This window comes from Odocoileus virginianus, chromosome 17 (assembly GCF_023699985.2).
Source record: "Odocoileus virginianus isolate 20LAN1187 ecotype Illinois chromosome 17, Ovbor_1.2, whole genome shotgun sequence".
NCBI lineage: Eukaryota > Metazoa > Chordata > Mammalia > Artiodactyla > Cervidae > Odocoileus > Odocoileus virginianus.
The window spans coordinates 45178413-45199613 of record NC_069690.1 but is presented as its reverse complement, the minus strand read 5'-3'; the positions used below and the strand labels follow the sequence as shown (position 1 = coordinate 45199613).

At 58.5% G+C, this 21201-nt stretch overlaps 2 protein-coding genes across 4 annotated transcripts; one reads left to right on the top strand and one right to left on the bottom strand.

Moving 5' to 3' along the window:
* The first annotated feature begins 733 nt into the window (after nt 1–733).
* GRN (granulin precursor) lies at nt 734–7679 on the top strand. Of its 2 annotated transcripts, XM_020873473.2 has the most exons (14): nt 749–841; nt 1043–1137; nt 3582–3726; nt 3848–3973; nt 4091–4175; nt 4722–4834; nt 4933–5068; nt 5183–5277; nt 5519–5642; nt 5899–5996; nt 6089–6334; nt 6559–6792; nt 6898–7128; nt 7218–7679. In XM_020873473.2, the coding sequence occupies exons 3-14, from the start codon at nt 3589–3591 to the stop codon at nt 7353–7355; spliced, it is 1764 nt and encodes a 587-aa protein (XP_020729132.1). In that variant the 5' UTR covers nt 749–841; nt 1043–1137; nt 3582–3588; the 3' UTR covers nt 7356–7679. The 2 variants fall into 2 exon arrangements, with proteins under 2 accessions (XP_020729131.1, XP_020729132.1); XM_020873472.2 differs by lacking the exon at nt 1043–1137 and having other exon boundaries at nt 734–841.
* A 111-nt stretch (nt 7680–7790) lies between these two features.
* On the bottom strand, nt 7791–17959 carry FAM171A2 (family with sequence similarity 171 member A2). 2 transcript variants are annotated; one of them, XM_070479666.1, is made up of 9 exons: nt 17677–17743; nt 14808–14919; nt 14111–14338; nt 13792–13884; nt 11155–11313; nt 10881–11060; nt 10662–10778; nt 10408–10534; nt 7791–9797 (listed from the first exon to the last, which is right to left on the bottom strand). In XM_070479666.1, the coding sequence occupies exons 3-9, from the start codon at nt 14253–14255 to the stop codon at nt 8324–8326; spliced, it is 2295 nt and encodes a 764-aa protein (XP_070335767.1). In that variant the 5' UTR covers nt 14256–14338; nt 14808–14919; nt 17677–17743; the 3' UTR covers nt 7791–8323. The 2 variants fall into 2 exon arrangements, with proteins under 2 accessions (XP_070335767.1, XP_020729098.2); XM_020873439.2 differs by lacking the exon at nt 14808–14919 and having other exon boundaries at nt 17677–17959.
* Nucleotides 17960–21201: the final 3242 nt, after the last annotated feature.

Sequence of the window (21201 nt, the reverse complement as noted above, 5' to 3'; positions counted from 1 at the left end):
CTGGTGCCACACACCCAGCTACTCCACACGTGCACTCCGTTGAACCTGGCACTCGATCCCTGCCCAAGGCTGCCCTTCCCATCTGGTTTTCTAATGCTTTTCCCAATACCCCCTGTCTAGCCACTTCTCCAACCCCTCCCCACTTGCCACTTAAGATCTTCCCAGACTCAGCTCCAAAAAGTGCCCCCAAGGTGGAATTAAATCTTTTTTTCATGCTCAGATCTAACCAATACCTCTTCTCTACACACCCCGGAGCACCTGGAACACGATTCTCCAACCCCCACCCCACCCTCTGCTGTGAGCACCTTGAGGACAGGACCCGAGGTCTGTTTATCCTTGCCCTCACAACTCTCCTTCAGTCCCCTTTGGGGCCCGGCTGCCGAGCCTTAAATCTTCATGGGATGAAGAGAATACAGACAAATGTTCTAAATCCAGGAGACACCCCTTAAACGCTCTTGAACGCACCCACTAAAGGGGCAGATCTCTTGGCTCTCAATGTCCCCGGAAAGGAGCTGACCCTCGGGATGGGTCAACAGCAGGCGGCGGGCACCCGCAAACAGGCTGAGCCGTCCCAGGGCGTCACATGATTCCCCAATCACATGATCCCTAGAAATGGGGGGTTGGGGAGAGAGAGGAAGGAGGGAGGAGAGTGAATTGAGTAGGAAAAGACACACAGGATTCCAGGTTGGCCCCGCCTTTACGTCGACGAGTAGCCAATGGGAGTGCGACATCCCGGACAGCTGACCAATGGAAATTGAGGTGGGTGGGCCATCGAGCCGAGTGGCCCAAGTGGATGAGCTGCCTGACTGCTGCTAACCAGCGATCGCGGACCCCGACGCAGGTAAGGAGGGTGGACTTCGCTTGCTCCTTCCCAGGGGCCCAGCCTGGGGGACGTGGGAGATGGGGCTCCTCTGGAGTTTCAGCGGGGATACAAAAAAAGATTCCCTTATAGAAACTCCGATGCACTGGAGGGAGTTTTATGGGTGGTGGGAATAAACAGTAATTGCAGTGACCCCCATTAGAAGGGGCTCTTTCTCTCCAGCACCCCTGGAAGCTGCAGCCCCTTCTCCCAACGCAGAGATCACTCTGTTCTCGAGTCGACTCCGCCCCCATCGGCAGGTGCTGGTAGTGGTGCTGGTGGGTAGTCCCCGCGGCGGCTGGGAGCAAGCGAGGCGCCCGCCCCTGGCCCCCGATCTCAGAGAGCTGGGAGTGGGGCTTGAGACCCTGGCCTCCTCAAAGACAGTAGGGACTTGGGAGTGGTGATTGAACCCCTGGGTTGTGTCTGACTCTAACTTCCTCTCGTGGAGGGGTGGGACGAGCTAACTTCCGTCTCCCCCGGCCACTTTTTCCTGCTCTCTCCGCTGCTGGGTTGGCTCACCTTTTGGGAAATCTCTCTCCTGGCACTCGAAGTGGGGGGCTGCCACCTAGTGGAAGATGACGGAGCTGGGGGCTTGAAGAAGCTCCTGTCCTCCCTCTGTGTAGTGGCAGTGTCGGTGGGGGTGAGAGGTCACCTCTTGGAACCCTACTGAGATGAATTGGGTTCCCTCTTCCCCATTCTGGTCCTGAGTGTGTGTGCGCGCGCGCGTGCATGTGTATTCAGTAGAAGCGTACACTACTTCCGAACCTCAGGATACCCAGGAAGAAGGATGTACCTAAATGAATCACTAGGGTGCTGAGTAGTCAGAGATGTGTGCAGACAGACATTCCTCCTGGCCAGGGCAGCCCAGCGAGCCTGTGGAGGGTTATGGTTGGACTCCTAAAAAGCAGGGCGGCCAGCTCCCTTTCCAGGGAGCTGCGGGCATTGGGGAAGAGAGTGAAAGGGGCTGAGGTCCAGGACCAGCCTTCTTCAGCCTCACCTGTATAGGGGATCTCCTGGGGATGGTCTTTGAGTTGGGGAGAGGGCAGTGAGGAAAGCCAGGTGAGGGAGAGAGGATGTGAGTGACCCTGTGTGTGCTATTCCCTGCCACACAAAGTGTGCAGTGTCCACACATAGACTCACTGAGAACGGAGGCCCAGAGACAGGAAGCAACTTTTGAGGTCTTCATTCTAGCACTCATGTGCAGTATCCAGGCAGCCCCTGTACCCCACATTTCTGTCTTGGTCCAGTCCACCTGCCCAGAGAAACATTTCTATCCCTCTTCTCTGCTTGGACACCAGGCCTCTATCCTCCTTGGGTTTTGGGGTCCAGTCCCAGGCACTGTCCATGGTGCCACTTGTGAACCCAGGTCCAATATACTCTGGTGCCATCAGAGCCTGTCATCTCTGTGTCTTGATATATGATATGGGCGGGTTACTTCCTATCTCTGAGCCTCAGTTCCCTCCTTAGAAAATTAAAGGTAATAATTCCTATTTTGGATGGTTGTTACAGGAAAAAAAAGAAAATAACATAGAATGTTGTCACTGGCTCCTAAAAGGTTCAGCACACATGGCTGTTTTGGCCCCTCTAGACAGGGTAAGATCTCCTGGGCCTGCCCCATTGAACTAGCAGGGCTGGCTGAGCTTGGGGGAAGAGTTGTTCAGGAAGTGAAAGGCCACTCCCCTTCAGAGAATGAGACTTGCTTCCTTCTGCTGATGCAAATGGCAGCCTGGTGGGCACACATGGGCTGTCTACAGGCAGCTGGGTTTCTGCGCCAGGATAGGGAGAGGAAGAGGGGAAGCATGGTGGGTATGTTTGAGGATCCTGAAAGGGCCTGGTGTGGGACTTCCCTGGCAGTCTGGTGGTTAAGACTCAGAGCTCCCAATGTAGGGGGCATGGGTTCAATCCCTGATCAGGGAACTAAGAACCAACATGTTGCATGGGCATGCCCCCAGATTTTTTTAATTAAAAAAAAAATTAAACAAAGAAAGGGCCTGGTGATATTGGGGGCCCAAGGAACACAGGTGTCCCAAAGGTTGACCAAGCCTGTGTGTCTCCTTTGGATGGGGAGGGGACAGTCAGCGGGCAGGTGGTGGCTGACCTTTGGGGAAGGCAGCCCAGACTCCGTCAACATCATACTTCCTTTTTCACAACTTTCTCAACCCCGTGGTTGCTCATGTCGTCATGTGACCTCCCCTCCCCTGTCAACAGGCCTTAGCAGAGGGCAGGTATGAACACAGCATTGGGTGAGGAGGCAACTGGAGGAGCTGGCTCGGGAAGTGAAACCCTGCCTTTTCTTCAAGGGGGAGACTTCAGTTCTGTCTTCTGGGCAACTGATGTCTTTCCCACCCCCATGGAGGTGGCTCACGTCCCCACAGTTCAGGCCCACAAAACCCACAAATCTTCCGGACTCTCACATACCCACATCTGCACACACTCAGCCACAGAGATTCAACAGTTAGGCCACATACTGGGGACACAGATTCAGACACTCATGTGAGCATTCATGCGTATAGGTGTACACTCGCTGGTGCTTGTGTGACCCCGCACAGGACACACGTAGGAAGCTGAGCCTCAAGCCCTCTGTCTTTCTTCCTGCCCGGACAGGCTGTTGTTGTGGAGGCTCAGGCGGTCCTGGGCCTTCGGCAGGTGGGAGTGACTGGTCCCAGAATCAAGGGTGGCCTCAGCTTAAGCCAGTTGCCAAATGCCTCTTGGGACTTTGCAGGTGGACCATGTGGACCTTGGTGAGCTGGGTGGCCTTAGTGACAGGGCTGGTGGCTGGAACGCAGTGCCCAGACGGTCAGCTCTGCCCTGTGGCCTGCTGCCTGGACTCTAATGGAGCCACCTACAGCTGCTGCAATCCTGTTCCGGTGAGTGCCCTACGGCCCAGGCAAAGAGCTGGAAGCCTGGGATCGGGCCTCTTGGATTGGCCAGAGGAGCGGGCCAGGCTCGCTCGGGTCCTTCAATTTATCTCTTCATCTCGCTTCCCAGGACCAGCAGCCGTCCGTGCTGAGCCAGCGTCTGGGCCGACCCTGCCAGGCCAACGGCCACTGTGCTCCTGGCTACTCCTGCATCCTCACTGTCTCGGGGACCTCCAGCTGCTGCCCGTTCCCAGAGGTGAGGGTGCCATTAGGTCTACAGAGAAGCTTGGGTTTGCATTTACACTTTTCCTGCACTCTCCCACCCCCCCAGGGAAATGGGCCTCGGTAACCAAGGCGCTTCTGTGTCCCATAGGCTGTGTCATGCGGGGATGGCCGCCACTGTTGCCCCCGGGGCTTCCACTGCAGCGCTGATGGGCGGTCCTGCTTCCAAAGATCAGGTGCGGCAGAGGTGGAGGCGGAGGGCAGGGAGGTGGGAGCAGAAGAATTTGGAGCATCCAGGAGCCCAGCCAGCAGAGTGACCTTGATTCCTGCCTTTGTGCCCTCATTTGTATGACATCTGTACTAAGCAACACCCCCCACACACACACCCTGCTTTGGACAGAGGGGTGAGGAGGGGTCAGAAGAGAATGCAAGACCCCAGGCCCAGAACCAAGCACTGTGGGGGTGAGGATAGGCCAAGCTGAACTGTTTTTTTTAAGATTTTTTTGATGTGGACCATTTTAAAAGTCTTTATTGAATTTGCTACAATATTGCTTCTGATGCATACCCGGTCAGTGGATGCCCTTGCCCTGTGGCATATTGCTGGTACAAGGACTGGCCTGGGGGAGAGTGGATTAAGAGAGCCAGGGGAGCCCTGAGCTCTAGTGCCAGCCCCTGAATCCTCCTGTAGCTGGGCTGGAAGGCGCTGGTGCCAGCAGCTCCTTGAGTGATGGGGGGAATGACCGTCACTGACTGGGCGGAGTCCTGGGTCATCCTGTCTACAGATACCAAGCCCCTGGATGCCGTCCAGTGCCCCGACAAACAGTTCCAGTGCCCCAACTCCTCCACATGCTGCACCATGCCTGATGGCTCCTGGGGATGCTGCCCCATGCCCCAGGTACAACTTCGGGAAGATGGAGGGTGGCGAGGGAAGGCAGTGTGGGCAGAGGAAGGGATGGAGGGAGCAGAGACAGAGACAGGGCCATCTCTTCTCAGGCTTCTTGCTGTGAAGACAAGATACACTGCTGCCCCCATGGCACGTCCTGTGACCTGGCTCATGGCCGCTGTCTCTCAGCCACAGGCACCCACCCCCTGGCTAAGAAGATGCCTGCACACAAGACTAAAAGTTCAGGTAAGGAGGTATGAGTCTGGGGTGAAGAGAGGCCTTTTCTAACTCCTGCTGGAGAGAGCTGGAGAGACTGTCCCCTCCACCCTGGCTGCCCCTCACCTTTCTCTCCCCTTCCAGTGATCTTATGCCCAGATGGAAGGTCCCAGTGCCCCGATGGTTCTACCTGCTGTCAGCTGCCCACTGGAAAGTATGGCTGCTGCCCAATGCCCCATGTAAGTGAGGGGCTATAGTCAGCTGGACTGTGTGCCGGCATTCACCTGGCCTGGGTACCCACCTACCTACCTGGCAGTGACTTCAGGGGGTGGGGCTGGCTGGCTGGCAGCTGGGAGCCTGACTGCTCAGCACTCATGCCACCGCCTAGTGGTAGACTTGGGGTAGTGCCTGCTGTCGGCCGGGCTGCTCCCTGAACCAGGGAGACTGGAAATCCCAAAGACCCACCCTGCCCTCACCCAGGCCATCTGCTGCTCCGACCACCTGCACTGCTGCCCGCAGAACACTGTGTGTGACCTGACCCACAGTAAGTGCCTCTCCAAGGAGAATGCTACGGACCTCCTCACCAAGCTGCCCGCACACACAGGTACTGGGGGAGACCGCAGACCCCATTCTACCTACACCACGGGTGTGGAGACTGACGGCCGCATGCACGGAGGGGCTGAAAGCAGGGACAGTCCCCTTCCGTCCCCACTGGGCCTCGCCTTAGGATCACTGCTGGGGTGGCCTGAGCCGTACCCTCCCTCCTCTGCATCTGGTTCTCACTGTGGAGCTGGCAGAGGGAGGGCACCCCCAAGGGTCCCCAGTGCCCCTGCTGACCCGCTGCCTCACCTTTCTCACAGTGCAGGATGTCAAGTGCGACATGGAGGTGAGCTGTCCAGACGACTACACCTGCTGCCGCCTACAGTCCGGGGCCTGGGGCTGCTGCCCTTTTGTGCAGGTACCGAGGAGTGGGGAGTGGCCCGGGCTGAGCAGAGGGTGGCCGCCAGCCAGTCCCCCCCAGGCCCACCGTCCCCTCTCCCTCCGCCCTAGGCTGTGTGCTGTGAGGACCACGTGCACTGCTGCCCGTCCGGGTTTCGGTGTGACACAGAGAAGGGTGTGTGTAAAGACGGGACCCACCGGGTGCCGTGGATGGAGAAAGTCCCAGCCCACCTCAGCCTGCCGGACCACGGAGCTATGGAGAGTGACGTCCCCTGTGATAACGTCAACAGCTGTCCTTCCTCCACCACCTGCTGTCGACTCACGTCTGGGGAGTGGGGCTGCTGTCCTGCCCCAGAGGTGCATGGGGCGGGGGGATAGTTTTGGGGAGAGGGGCAGTGTCTTGGCCTGGGCACATGGCCAGGCTCCTGTTGCCTTCTACCCAGCCCATGGGGGACACCAGCTCAGTCACAGTCATGCCCAGCTGGAGGAGCCCAGCAGGAGAGGCAGGGTGGGGGCTGCAGGGGCTCAGCGCTCCGGCCCAGAGTAGCTGCCTAGACCACCCTCTCCTGCCGCCTTCCCAGGCTGTCTGCTGCTCGGACCACCAGCATTGCTGCCCCAAGGGCTACACGTGTGTGGCCGGAGGGCACTGTAAAAGGGGGAACCAGGTGCTGACCGGACTGGACAAGGTGCCTGCCCGCCGGGCTTCCCCGTCCCACCCCGGAGACACGGGCTGTGACCAGCACACCAGCTGCCCCGTAGGGCAGACCTGCTGCCCGAGCCTGAGGGGGGCCTGGGCCTGTTGCCAGCTGCCGCACGTGAGTGTCCACCTGCCCACTCCTGGTCAGGACAGGGGGGCCCGGTCTCAGGTGGGAGGGCCCCTTAGTGGGGGTGAGAGTGCGAGGCCCCTCTGTCCCCCGCAGGCTGTGTGCTGTGAGGACCGCCAGCACTGCTGCCCCGCTGGCTACACCTGCAACGTGAAGGCCCGATCCTGTGAGAAGGAGGTGGACTCTGCGCACCCTGCCCTCCGCCTGGCCGGCGGCCCTCTTGTGGGCGTGGGGAACGTGGCGTGTGGGGCGGGGCACTTCTGCCGTGATAACCAGACCTGCTGCGCAGACAGCCGAGGGGGCTGGGCCTGCTGCCCCTACCGCCAGGTCAGTGCTGCCCCCCGCCCTGGGGCTGGGTAAGGGCCCGGGCTGGGTCCTGCCACGTCCAACTCTCGCCCCCTACTCTGACCATCAAGGGCACCTGTTGTGCGGACAGGCGTCACTGCTGCCCCCGTGGCTTCCGCTGCGGAGCCAGGGGGACCAAGTGTTTACGTCAGGAGGCCCTGCGCTGGGACGCTCCTTGGAGGGACCCGAGGCCGAGACAGCTGCTGTGAGGGGGCCTGAGGATTGACTTGGCAGCCCTCAGGACCCTGCTCAGAGGGTCCCCACTGCTCAGGCCTCCCCAGCACCTCTCCCCCCGCCACATTCTCCCAGACCCCCTTCTGACTCCCCCATCGCCCTGGGAGGTGGGGCATGAATCTAAGGCCTCCCCTATGCCAAGGTGGAGGCGGGGCTGTGGCGGAAGCCACGTTTCAAGCTGCCATCCCCTCCCCCAATTTCTGTCAACCCTGTGGCCAGGTGCTCTTCCTATCCACGGGTGTGCGTGCGTGTGTATGTGTGCGTGCGTGTGCGTGCTGCAATAAAGTTTGTACACTTTCTTAATAGTGTCTGATTTGGCCACCCTGCCTGCCCTCCCCCGGGGGGCCCCTGAGCCAGGGTCCCCATCCAGTGTCCACATTCCCCCACCCCCACAGAAAGACACACAGCAGTTCATCTCACCAGTTTTATATTTGCTGTTGCCCACAGCGATCCCATCACATTACTCCCTAGTCCCCGGAGCCGCCCCAGCCTCCAGCCCTGTGACATCGCAGCCCAGAGGTGGGCTAGTCAGCAAGCAGCACCCCCTCCCCTCCCAGGGGTCCGCTAGAACGCCCCCTCCCTTCCCGGCCCTCAGGCTAGCCGCTGAGGCCTCGTTGCCCCTCCTGCTTTCCCACGATAGAGCTTTCTATGTACAGCCACGTTTATACAGGCACTGCTTCCCCCCACCCAGCCCTCCTCCCCAGCACCTCCCATCGGGGGTCTAGTCCCCCCTCCCTCACCTCCCTCTCAGAGGCAGACACGGGTCCCTCCCAAGACATTACCCAGCACATACCACCGGACAGCTCCGCAGGGCCCCGGGCTTTCCAGGCCGGGGCTGGGGGCTAAGGGCGAGGGCCCCCGCGGCCTCCCGGAGCGCGCACCCTGGGGGCGGGCCCGGGCGGAGGGGGCGGGGGCCGGCCGGGAGGCGGCGCCAGGCCGGGCGCTACTTGACGTTGAACACCATGAGCGGCCGCTCCTCCCGCCGCTGCCACGGGCTCTTCTTGTCGCCTGCCTCGTCGCCCACCTCCGCCCCCAGCTCGTCCTCCGGGCTGGTGAGCGAATCGCGCCGCAATTCGCTGGCGCTGCTGCGAGAACTGTCCCCGCGGCTGCGGCCCCGCCCCCGGGGTACCGTGGCCGCCCGGCCCTCGGGCGCCGCCACCTCGTCCAGCAGCGGTGTCAGCGAATTGTCCTCCGGGGAGCAGAGGCCCGTGCGGCTCTCGCTGCTGCTTGGCTCCGTGTCCTCGCTGAGCGCCAGGCGCGGGGGCGCCGGCGGGGGCGGCGGCGGCGGCGGCGGGGCGGCCGCCGGGGTGCGCTCCCGCTCCTCGCGCAGGGGCCGCCGGCGCGCCGGCCGCGCCTCGTGCACGTCGACGCCCGAGTCCAGGCTGGCGTCCGTGCTGCGGCCGCCGCCGCCCGCCTGCAGGTCGATGTAGGAGTGGCGCACTTGCGAGTTGGAGCGCCCATCGAGGGATACGAACCAGGCGCGCGGGTGAGGCTTCACGCCCAGTTCGAGCAGCTTCTTCTCGGTCAGGGCCTGCAGCTCCCCGTTGAGCTGCGCCATCGTCGATTCGTTGAACAGCACCGGGATGGTGACCGAGCCGCTGACCGGAGCCGAGCGCCCACTCCCCCAGCCCTCGCCACCGCCACCCCCGCCGCCCTCGACCCCCGCGCCCGTGTGGCCCGGCATCAGAGGGCGCTGGGGGTCGGGCTGGGGAAAAGGGCGCGCGGGGCCGGGGGCCGCGCCCTCGGGTGGGGCTGACTCCTCGCCTGCCCCCGCTGCGCCCGCCTCGCCGCCTAGGCGCACATAGTGCGCGGGGATCACCAGGGTGGGCATGACGTTGCGGTAGACGCTGTCCTTAAGGTGGTCGATGGAGCCGCAGAAAATGAGCTGCCCGGCCTGGCTGAGCGACGGCGGCCGCGCCAGCTGGTCCACAGACTGCGACAGCAGGAAGTCGGGGGTCTTGCTCTCGGCCGCCCCCTTGTGGCCCAGGTAGTGCTCGAAGGGCGGCGGCGGCGAGGGAGGCTCCTGCAGAAAGGCCGGGGTCCCCGGGGGCCCCCGCCGGTACTCCTCCAGGCCTGGCTCCAGCCCGGCGGGACCCTCGACGGAGCGGGCGCCCTTGAGCCCGGCGCCCTCGCCCCCGCGGGCACCTGCAGGCTCCGCGGCCGGGCGGCTGGTGGAGCGTGGCTTGGCACGGAAGAAGTCGTCCCGGGAGGCAGTCAAGTCCCGGGAGCTGGAGAAGGCGGAGTGGAGGGGCCCTGGAGGTGGAGCCTCGGGATCCCCCGACGGCGCGGGCTCCAGGGGTCCCCCACAGATGAGGTGGAGCTGGGACATCGAGGTGGCCTGGTCTCGTTTGTTACCATCAGAGGGGCCGGAGAGCTGCAGCTTGCGGTGCTGTTGCCTCGGCTTCAGGCAGCGCCTCCTGGAGACACGGGGGGCAGATCGGGGTGTCAGGAAAGGGTGGGGGTCCCTGACCCCGAAGTTGGAAGATGGGGGTGGGTATAGTTGGAGGGGTCCTAACAATGCTTGGTACTCAGGAGAGAGGTTGGGGAGCCCAGGTGGGACCTGGGAGAGGTTTGTGGACAGAATTGGAGTGTCTGTGGGGGGTCCAGCAGGCAGCAGTATCCATCTGGGTCCCCCCTCGGGGTAAACCGCACTCCGTGGTTCATGGCAGGTGCAGTGAGAGCCGGGAAGGAACCTAGGCCAACCAGGGGCCTGTGTGGCCTCAGGTCCCCTGGAAGTGGGGGCCGGGGTGGTAGAAGCAGCTGCAGATGGTCTCTGCAGGGGCCTGGCCTGCAGCTCCTGCCTCCTCTCCCCCCACTTATGAAGCCACCAGTCTTTCCAGCTTTACCTATGCATATGCATATGCAGGGCTTTCCTGGCAGTGCCTTTAAGAATCTCAGTGGTGTTTTATGCATCTCTGGGGCCCCAGCACCTGGCTCAAGACCAGGCATGGAGCAGGCCTCAGGCCATGGCTGGAATGAGGAGGCTTGGGCATCGGGAGGCAGTGGGAGCAGGTGGGGGGCACTCACCGACAGTAGTAGACGAGCAGACACAACAGAATGAGCACGAGCAGGGCCAGGGCTGCCAGGATGGTGAGCAGGAAGATGGTGTGGTAGGTGCCGATGTCCTGGATGCCCGATGTGATGGTGACCAGCCCTGTGCCAGGCGAGGGCTTAGTGTTCCCAGGGGTGGCTGTCCCTCCTGCCATTCAGAAGGAGTCCACTCTCCCCGCCTCCCCTTCTGCCACCGCCCCCCCGGTCCCTGCCGCCCCCCCAACTCTCACCAGCCGTGGGGGAGGCCATGGCGGCTGCCCAGTACCCCAGCTGAGGGGAGATGAAGGTCCAGTAGAGCTGCCGGCCTTCCTTGCGGATCACACCCGTGCCATTGCGTACCCACAGCCCTGGGAGAGGCAGGGCTTTCAGTAAACTCAGTGTCCCCAGCTTTAGTCCCACTTTCTTTCCCCAAACTCCAGCACCTGCACCGCCCCCCACCAGGCACTCACCACTCTTGGGGTCGAACCTCCAGGCTGGAATGCTGGTGCCCACGGCAAGGGCACGAGGTTCCGAGGGCACAGGCAGGGACAGGTGAATGGGGCCCGAGAGTGGCACCTCTGTCCCGTTACCTGCCAGCAGGTGCACGCTCACAGCGGCCACGGGCATCAGCTCCAGCCAGGAGCCGTTGCCTGCAGGAAGGGGAAACAAGGGCTGAGGGCTAAGTCCTGGTGGCGGCGGGGTGCGGGGGGTGGGAATCCTTTCCGTGGCTGGCACCCAGCATACCTGAGCTGGAGGCCTCCGTGCCCAGGAAGGCAGGGAAAGCCCGCATTTCCTGCTGGGTGCTGGCAGGTGTGAGCGAGGCCCAGAGCTGGCTGTAGGTAGAACTGACCGGCAGGCGGGCAGCCCGGCGCTGGAACTGTACCCAGGGCTGGGAGCGGGCACCTGGATGGAGAGAAGGGCTGCAGTGGCCTGGCCAGGGACAAGCTGCCCCAGAGACCAGAACAGAAAGCAAATATATGAGGCAGGGGTCCCCAACCTCTGGGCCACGGACAGTACCTCCTATCAGATCAGCAGTGGGGTTAGATTAAGAAGAAAGTGCACAGTAAAGGTAATGCGCTTGAATCATCCTGAAATCACCCCCAAGCCCCATCTGTGGAAAAGCTGTCTTCTACAAAACCAGTCCCTGGTGCCAGAAAGGTTGCAAACCACTGATCTAAGGAGAAGGGGAACCAATGGGTCAGAACATGTGGGAAGGCCAGGGAGAGTGGTAACTTGGGGAGAGAACTGGGCAGGCTTAGAATGGTAACTTTGAAGGGGCAGGGACCTGAAATCCGCTCAAGTAACTACTAGACAAACAGGGCTGTTAAACACTCGACATGTAGCTAGTGGGACTATGGAGCTGCATTTATTTACCTCCATAAAAAGTTTAATGAATTTTTAATTTATTCATATTTAAATAGCTACATGTGGCTCCTGCATTTGACAACTTAGGTTTTGGATGTGTGTGTGTCTGTTTGTCTTGAAGCAGAGGGAATGTATAAATAAAATTCCAATATAATATGGTAATAGCTAACATTTACTAAGCTTTATATGCTGGCCACTGTTCTAAGCAGGTTACTTACATTAACTCCTGTAATTAGCACAACAGCCCCTGAGGTAGGTGCCTTTATTATCAGCCCCAGTTTAAAGATGCAGAATTAGAGGCAGGAAAGGTTCAGTAACTTCCCCAAGGTCACTGGAGCCTGATCGAAGCCCTGGCAATCGGGCACCAGGCCCCCTCACTCACCATTACATCCTGCCTCCCTCTAGAAATAGCAGGCTGCAAGGGGAGCTTGCCCTGCCCATCTTGGGAATATTCTGTGGAGCCATGCAGGGTGAGTAAGACTCCAGCAGGAAAGAAAGTGGGAAGGGACTTCTCAGAGGACTGAGAGGAGGAAGGCCTGGGGCATGAGGCGGCTGGCTGGTCGGGGGAAGACGGGTGACTGGATAGGGAGGCAAGCAAGGCAGCTGGCGGCGCACAGGCTCCTGGAGGGTGCTGCCAGCTTTGTGAACGAGTCTAGGCTTTCTACTGAAAGCAGTGGGAGCCGTGGGAGGGCTTTCAGCTAAGGGGCAATAAAGGGCTCCTCTGGCCTTTTAGAAACCTCCAAAGACATTTTAGAAGCCTCTGGTTCAGGATCAGAGAGGAGATGAGCAAACAAGAAGAGTAATGTGGGGACAAGGATTCAAGCTAAGAATATAAATTGGGGAGGGGAGGCACCCCATCCAGAACCCACATTGGCTCCCCAGTACTAGCCAGATGGAAGCTACCCTCTGCCTGGCTGCGTCAACCAGTCTACACCAGGCACCTCTCCTGTACAGTCAGACCAGAACACCCTTACGGTCCCTTCCTGCCCCTGCACCTATTTTTTGGGGGGGGGGCGCTGTCCTGGGTCTTGTTGTGGCTCATGGGTTCTTCATTTCAGTGTGTGGACTTTCTCTAGTTGCAGGATGAAGGCTCTAGAGCACATGGGTTTAGTTGCCCCATGGCATGTGGAATCTTAGTTCCCAGACCAGGGATTGAGCCCACATCCCCTGCATTGGAAGGTAGATTCTCAACCACCAGACCACCAGGGAAGTCCCTGCCCCTGAATCTTGATTCCTCTTCAGTGAAGGTGCCTTTGCTCCCCGCTCATGAGCCCACTGTCCCACAGCTCCCTTGCCCATCCTCTCACCCTGCTGTGGTCCCACGTGAGGGTCCTCTCAGCATTGAATGCAGCTGCCCTCCACTCCACTGCCCTGCCTACTCTGTAGTTATTTCAGGGTTGGCAGTGTTCTGTCTTTCTGTTTGTCAGTGAGCTCCACGAGGCATGGAGCCAGCCTGCTCTTCCTCACCGTTATCCCCCAGCACCAGACACAGTAGCTGGCATGGCGCAGGGCTGCAGGAAGTATCAGCTGGTTGAGACCGGAAGTCTAGGGGTGGACAAGGTCCACTGCGGGATTGCTCCAGGCCTCGCACTTGATAGGTGTTCTATGTCTGTGGATTGACCCTAGTATCAAACATAGGCACCCAGTAGGTGCACAAGAAGTGCTTGTAGATCCACTGAAGACAAGGTGGCAGGAAGTGGGATTTCTGATGGTAGGAGAAGAGGGAGAACAGAAACCACGAGAAGCCCCCAAAACAGCAAGCATTTATTGACCACCTTCTGTGCTGTTGTTCGCCTGCCTGATGCCATTTAATCCTTACCTCAATTTGACAGCATGGATACTATCAATATTCACATCTTACTGAGGGAACTAACTGAGGCTCAGAGAGGTTAAGTGACTTGCCCAAGGGCACCCAGCCAAACTGTGGCAGAGGGGAGCACTCTGTACCCAGGTCAGGGAGAGGGAAGGGAGGCTGGAATGGGTGGAGAGGAGGGAACTGGAGAGGGAGAGTCTTACCAGGAGAGCCCAAGAGGATGTGAACCAGGTCCTCATAGAGGATGAGGGTGGCCGGCCGCTCAGGGAGCAGGTAGAGGCTGACTGACGCATACACTGCAGAAGGGGTGTCCTGTCAGCTTCAGAGAAAGCCCCCCCTCCCCCAGGCCGGGCACTCCCACCATCTGAATCCCAGTGACTTCATCCTTCCTCAGCCCCTTCTGCGTACCCCAGCCCAGGCAGCAACTGCTAGAAAGCCTGCCCCTCCGCCCCCAAGAGCTATTTTGGGAAGGGGCTGATGGGGTCAGCTGCTCCCCACCCCTCCAGCTGCCCCTGCACTCACAGGGCAGCTTGTCAACACGCCAGGGCACAGAGTTGGTGAGGAAGCCAGGGCGGGCAGCAGTAACCAGCACCCAGGTGCCCAGGCGGTAGCTGAGGGGCAGTGTGGCCACGCCCTCTGAGTCCGTGGTGCCGGCCGCCAGCAGCATCCGGTTTCCAAACACATCCACTGAGGCCCGAGCCAAGGGCACCAGCTCCGCGCTCACATACACCTGCACCTTGATCAGGATCTCTGTGGGCAAGACAGGGTGAGGGGAGTAAGGAGGAGGGAGGAGGGCATGGGAGGCCTGGGGGAAGGCTCAAGATCAGAAGAGGGGGCTGTGGTTGGGAGTGGCTTTGGGACCCAGGCTAGACAAGGGTCTATGCCAGCATTTATAGAGCCCTCATGTAAACCTCACATTTGCCTGTGAGGTAGGTGGTACTATTAGCATATATCATCATCAAATCTAACACATGCACATTTTGACATTTTAACATTCTGAACTCAGGCTGTGCCTAGGATTGATGATGTCATAATTATAATCGGCAGCTTTTTTTTTCTTTTTCGCTGGCACATGAAATAAATAATGGTGTATTTAACAGTCAGTGATGTAGTAGACCCAATAAAATATGCTTGTAGCCCATTTTATAGGTAAGGAAACTGAAGCTCTAAGGGTTTAGATTCTTGCCCTACAGTTAAGTGGGAGATCTGGGATCCAAACCTGGGAGTCTGTCTCTAGACCCAGATCCTTAACCACTGGACTCTATGGGGGTGGTGTCAGGGAGAGGAGAGGGGAGTGCTGAGAAAGGATGAGTAACCGGCCAACCAGGGATCTGCAAGTGGAGCGGAGAGGAGAGCGGTCAAGAGTCAGTCATTTGGAAGGGAGGAAGAGGGCTTCGGGCAGAGTTTGGGTCCTCAAGAAAAAAACTGATAAAGGGACACCAGCAGGCTGGCCATTCCCATCATTCACCCTCTTCCCAGAATCCTGAGCATGAGCCTGTCTCCCTTCAGATTTAGGGACTCACACAAACCCTGAGCACCAACAAGTACCCCCTGACCCCTCCCCCTAACACGGACTGCCAGCCCCCTCCCAGCTGGTCAGCTACAGTCAGTCGCCATGGCAACGCCCTCATTCCTCCCAGGAGATGGGCAGCGAGCTGGGGCCCTGGCAAGGGGAAGGAGATCTGGGGGGGCCGACACAGGCCCAAGGGTAACCAGTGTTTGGAGGGGGCTGGGAAGCGAAGTTGAAGTCTTTCTTTCCAGCCACCTTGGCCCCTGGCCCCAGGATGGTCTGGCCAGGATGCAGGTGTCCTGAGCTCAGAGGGGCTGACAGAGGAGGGACCAGGCCAGAGTTGTTCTCATGGATTCTGCAGCATCCTCTCTGACCCACAGCGCTAACTACCCCTTCCTACTCAGCGCAGTTCTTCCTCAAGAACATCCTCACCCCTCTCTTGTTGCTAAGAATGGGAGTAGGTGTCTTGCCTGAAAAGGTACAGCAGCCTCAGTGTGGGGGTCCCGGGGGAGTGGGCGGGGTGCTGGACACAAACCTCGGAGAGTCCAGGTACAGAAGGACGAGGCCGGAACTGAGGGCAGCAGGGCTCGAGGTCATGGGGCCTCATGGGTGGAGCCTGACACTCAACAGCGACAGGTGTCTCGTCTCAGGCTTTCAGCCAACCCCAGGGCCAGCGCCACGCCTGCCCTTGGCATCCCGTCCAGCTGTTCGCCTGAGCCCACCTCCCTCTCGCCTCCCAGGCCAGAGCCCAACTCAGAGGGTGGGTGTGCATGCACTCAACCCTTTCCTGCTTTCTGGTTCTCCTGGGTACTGACAGCCTGTCCACACTCCCCCTCTCCCCACCACCACCCAGCAGGAATTCTGAGAAGCTAGAGGGGCCTGCGGGCTCCCCACCCCTACCCCGGGCTAGGAGCAGCTGGATGGAACAGCTGGGAAGAAGGGACCTGGGAGTCTGGAATATGGTCATTTGAAGGAATGCCTTGGGTTCAAGGGCCAGAGCCTCAGAAAAGGGGAGGGGTCCTAGGGAATAAGACAGGGGTGGGCAGGTAAGGCCTGAGGAGGCATCAGTGCCAAGCTGGGGAGGGGGCGGGCAGGTGCCTAGCAGAGTCCCCCTTTCTCCTCAACCTGGGCCCCTAGCCAGCAACCTGGGAGAACTCCCTCTTCTGGCTCATTTCCAGCCAGTTCCCTGGGCTCCCTCCTCAGGCCTGCAGCTCTTGAGGAAGAGGCTTCCTGAAAAAACAGGGCCCCTTCCTACCCATCAAAGCCTCCACCCCTGCAGAGAGCAGGGGAGACTGAGGCCGGGGAGATCCTTCCCCATTCCTCAAAGTTTGACATTCCACCCAGGATCCGCCTGTCCAGGCTTCAGCCCTGCCTCATTCCAGGAGGAAATCCGACCCCCTCCCTTCATCCGGACCTTACTTCCCTCATCCAGACACCACCCACCCCTCTGCTTTTCCTGCCAGCTCCTTGGTGGAAAGGCGAAGAGTAGAGAGCAGCTTGTCAGGCAGGGATGGGACTCAGAGGCAGGAGTGGGGGGACAGTGGCTGGGGTGGTGGGGTCAGGGGCTTGGAGGCAGACGCAGGGCTGGGGTGGGGTGGACGCCCCTGAGAACCCTGGCGTCGGTAGGGAGTCACGGTCTAGCTCTCCCGCGGCAGGAGCCAACCCCGCCCCCACCTCACACACCCACCTGGGCCCGTGAGGCGCTGGGAGGGTCTCCTTCACTGCGTTGGAGAGGTAAGAGGAGGAGGGGGTAAGCGGGGGGCAGGCTGGGACAGGAGTGGCTGGAGGCTTGCTGGCCAGGGACCCAGGCACCTGCCCTTCCAGCCGACACTGCCCACAGTCAGTTAGCCAGCTCAGCATGGCTCCTCCACCAACCACAGCCCTGCCATGCGCCTCGAGCTGGGAATCAACGTACCCCTTTTGCCAGACAGCCCCCCAACTGCAGCCCCTCCTCCATCACGGGCCAATCGGCGTTTCTTTGGTGCACCCCAAATTCTGAACCTGGGGGGCCGGCGGGGTCTGTCAGGCTCCAGGGCGAAGAACCCCATTCGAGCAGCCAATCCGCCCACCGCCTCACCCACTCCCCCTTCTCCCCTCCCCCCTTCAAACCCAGCTCCAGGCGCCCAGCCCCCGTTTGGGCCCAGGGTGGCAGCCGCTGCCTGCGCCCCCAGCCCAGCGGGGATCGGGAGCGAGGAACCCGCTGGGGGCCACGGAACGGGCGCCCGCCCCAGCCCGCCCCTGGGCGGGTGTCTCCGATAGACAATGGCTCAGGCAGCAGCGCCTCGCGGACCAGGAGGGAGAAAAACAAGGCTGGAGGGGGCGGTGGCGCGGAGCCTGGGGACCCCGGCCCTCCCCATTGTGCCTCCCCGAGACCTCCGTCCGGCGGTCTCCCTCTCCCTCCCTCCTCTCCCCCGTAAGCGACGACCCCAGGTCGCCTAGCTCCCCCCACCCAAATCCAGGGAATAGAATACCCCTCAATTCACAAGCGCCGCGAAGAAGGGGCTGGCGGGCGGGTCCCGATCTGGGGTAGGGGGGCTATGCAGGCCCAGGATCAGTGCCCCTCCCGGCCAAGACTCACCCTGCGGGCTGGGGGGCTCCGGCGGCGACTTGCCGGGAGCTCGGGAGGCGCCACCGAGCAGCAGCCCCAGCAGCGGCAGCAGCCGCGCGAGGACGCTGGGGCCACTCGGCGGCGGCATCGCGGGGCTCGGCCCGGCCCTAGCGGCCCATGGCTCCCGCCCGGCCCCGCTCGGCCGGCCCCGCTCAGCCCCAGCTCAGCGCCGCTCCGCGCGGCTCGGGCTCCCGCTCTGGCTGCGGTGGCCGCTCGGCGCGATTGTCTCCGCCCGGAGCCGCCGCCAGCGCCCCCTGCAGGCGGCGCCCCACCCCGCGGGCCTCCGGGCGCCGCCCCCTCGATGCCCGCAGCCCACTCCGCAGCCCCTGCTGCGCGCCCAGACCCCCGGCTGCAAGGGAGTGTAGCGAATAGGGTCCGACCCCTGGGGTTCTCGGAGGTCCAGAGCCCTCAAAATTGGGTGCAAAATTTGGGCAGGGAGACTTGCTGTTGCTTACAACACAAGTGTCTCCAAAAACTGTCAAGGACTGCGCAGTCCTCTCCGCACAAACAACCTGCGCGGTGTTGGGAAGGTAGGGCGCAGTCCCGTTGAGAACAACCCGGGTCGGGGTTCTTGTCTAGCTTCTTCCTCCTCTTGAGTTCTAAGCAAGTTCCTTAGCCTTCTGCTCCACAGCCTTCCTTTAAGATGAGAGTTGTGGTAATCTCTGCCTTGTAGGATTATTGTAAGGATTAAAAGAGATAATGATGTAAAGGGTGCTTTACTGAAGCATAGCAGATGTTGCTGTTGACTCAGGGTGAGGTTCACCCTCAGGGTGAGGCTCACCGCTGCCCAGTAGTATATTCATCCTTGGGCAAACCAAATGCTTAGAACCCCACGTTTGAATTCCACACTGGAAGCTTGCCCTGGCACCCACCAATCTCTCCTTCTTTCCAGTTTCTGGTCATCCTTATCATTCGACTTGGTCAAATCCTCATCTAATCTGTATCCCTCTTCTGGTTTTCTCTTGCTTGTCACCTTCGCTTTCTCACAATATGGTGCCCTGAAGGGGCCTGGACACTTAGGGCAAGGAACTCCCGTCCCTCAGAAGTCAATCGTTTTTCCTGGTTAGGTGCCTCTGTTGGGTCTCCTGACAAGGACACATAATTATGAGCTTGTGAACAAAACCACCTGATTGATTCTTTCTCTCTTTCCCTCCCTCCTTCCCTTCCTCTGTCTCTCATTCTCCCTCCCTCCCTCCCTCCCTCTATCCCTTTTTCTTTCTTTCTCACAAATTTCCATCTATTCATATTTCCCCCGTCTAATTCTTATGTAACCATTTTTTCCCCCACAACCTCAGCACAGGATTTAGCACTCATTCCTGGTGAATTTCATCCTGTTGGTTTCAACCCAACTTCACAATCTGTCAAGGCTGCCTTGAATCTGCTTCATCACCCATTGTATTGGAGCTGCCTCTCAGCCAGCAGCCATCTGCAGGGTGAAAGCAGCTTTGCTGCTTGCATTCACAGGACTCATGACAATACCAGGTAGCCCAAGGATGGAGCTTTAGGACGCCCCCACAGAGATTGCCTCTGCTTTATCAAAATTGTTCAATTTTAAATCCGCATCTCTATCATCCAGGTCATATTTCTGTCTTGTTTATAAGGATAAATGCCAAATGCTTTGCTGGATCAAGATAAATTGTCTGGGGCCATCCAATTACAATGGCGGTGGGAAGAGAGGGTTTGGCTGCTATTCAAGGTTCACAGCTTAATCTTTTCCTAAATGGTCACAGTCACCCATGAAGAAACCCGTTCTGGAACCTGCCATGCATGGATGTCAAATTGTTCTCTTTACATAATTTACCTTTTACCCCTTTGGGTAAAATCAAATGCCAGCAGCTCTTGTGTGGTAAGTCTGTTCATCAATGGCTTCGCCCAGCACTCCGCATCAAGTCCAAAGTTCTTCCCCATGGCTGCAAAGTGCTGCATGCCTGCCCCCACCCCTAACTTCATATGGATTCCTCGCCTGCCTTCAGCCCAAGGGTCTCCTTTCTTTTGCTTGACTACGTCAAGCCTGCTCCCACTTCAGGCCTTTTCAGTTCAGTTCAGTCGCTCATTCGTGTCCGACTCCTTGCGACCCAATGGACTGTAGCATGCCAGGCTTCCCTGTCCATCACCAACTCCCGGATCTTATGCAAATTCATGTCCATCGAATCGGTGATGCCATCTAACCATCTCATTATCTGTTGTCTCCTCCTGCCTTCAATCTTTCCCAGCATCAGGGTCTTTTCCAATGAATCAGTTCTTCACATCAAGTGGCCAAAGTATTAGGGTTTCAGCTTCAGCATCAGTTCTTCCAAAGAATATTCAGGATTGATTTTCTTAAGATTATCTGGTTTGATTTCCTTGCAGTTCCAGGGACTCTCAAGAGTCTTCTCCAACACCACAGTTCAAAAGCATCAATTCTTTTGTGCTCAGCTCTCTTTATGTTCCAACTCTCACATCCTTACATGACTACTGGAGAAATGACAGCTTTGACTAGACAGACCTTTGTTGGCAAAGTAATGTCTCTGCTTTTTAATATGCTGTCTAGGTTGGTCATAGCTTTTCTTCCAAGGAGCAAGCGTCTTTTAATTTCATGGCTGCGGTCACCATCTGCAGTGATTTTGGAGCCCCCCAAAATAAAGTCTCTCACTGTTTCCATTGTTTCCCCATCTATTTGCCATGAAGTGATGGGACTGGATGCCATGATCTTAGTTTTCTGAATGTTGAGTTTTAAACCAACTTTTTCACTCTCCTCTTTCACTTTCATCAAGAGGCTCTTTAGTTCTTCGCTTTCTGCCATGAAGGTGGTGTCATATGCACATCTGAGGTTATTGATATTTCTCCCAGCCATCTTGACTCCAGCTTATGCTTCATTCAGTCAGGTATTTTGCATGATGTATTCTGCATATAAGTTAAATAAGCAGAGTGACAATATACAGCCTTGACATGCTCCTTTCCCAATTTGGAACCAGTCTTTTGTTCAATGTCCAGTTCTAACTGTTGCTTCTTGACCTGCATACAGATTTCTCAGGAGGCAGGTAAGGTAGACTGGTATTCCCATCTCTTCAAGAATTTTCTGCAGTTTGTTGTGATCCATACAGTCAAAGGCTTTGGCATAGTCAATAAAGCAGAAGTAGATGTTTTTCTGGAACTCTCTTACTTTTTCAATGATCCAGCAGATGTTGGCAATTTGATCTCTTGTTCCTCTGCCTTTTCTAAATTCAACTTGAACATCTGGAAGTTCATGGTTCATGTACTGTTGAAGCCTGGCTTGGAGAATTTTGAGCATTACTTTACTAGCATGTCAGATGAGGGCAATTGTGTGGTAGTTTGAACATTCTTTGGCACTGTCTTTCTTTGGAATTGGGATGAAAACTGACCTTTTCCAGTCTGTGGCCATTGCTGAGTTTTCCAAATTTGCTGGCATATTGAGTGCAGCACTCTCACAGCATCATCTTTTAGGATTTGAAATAGCTCAACTGGAATTCTATCACCTCCACTAGCTTTGTTCAT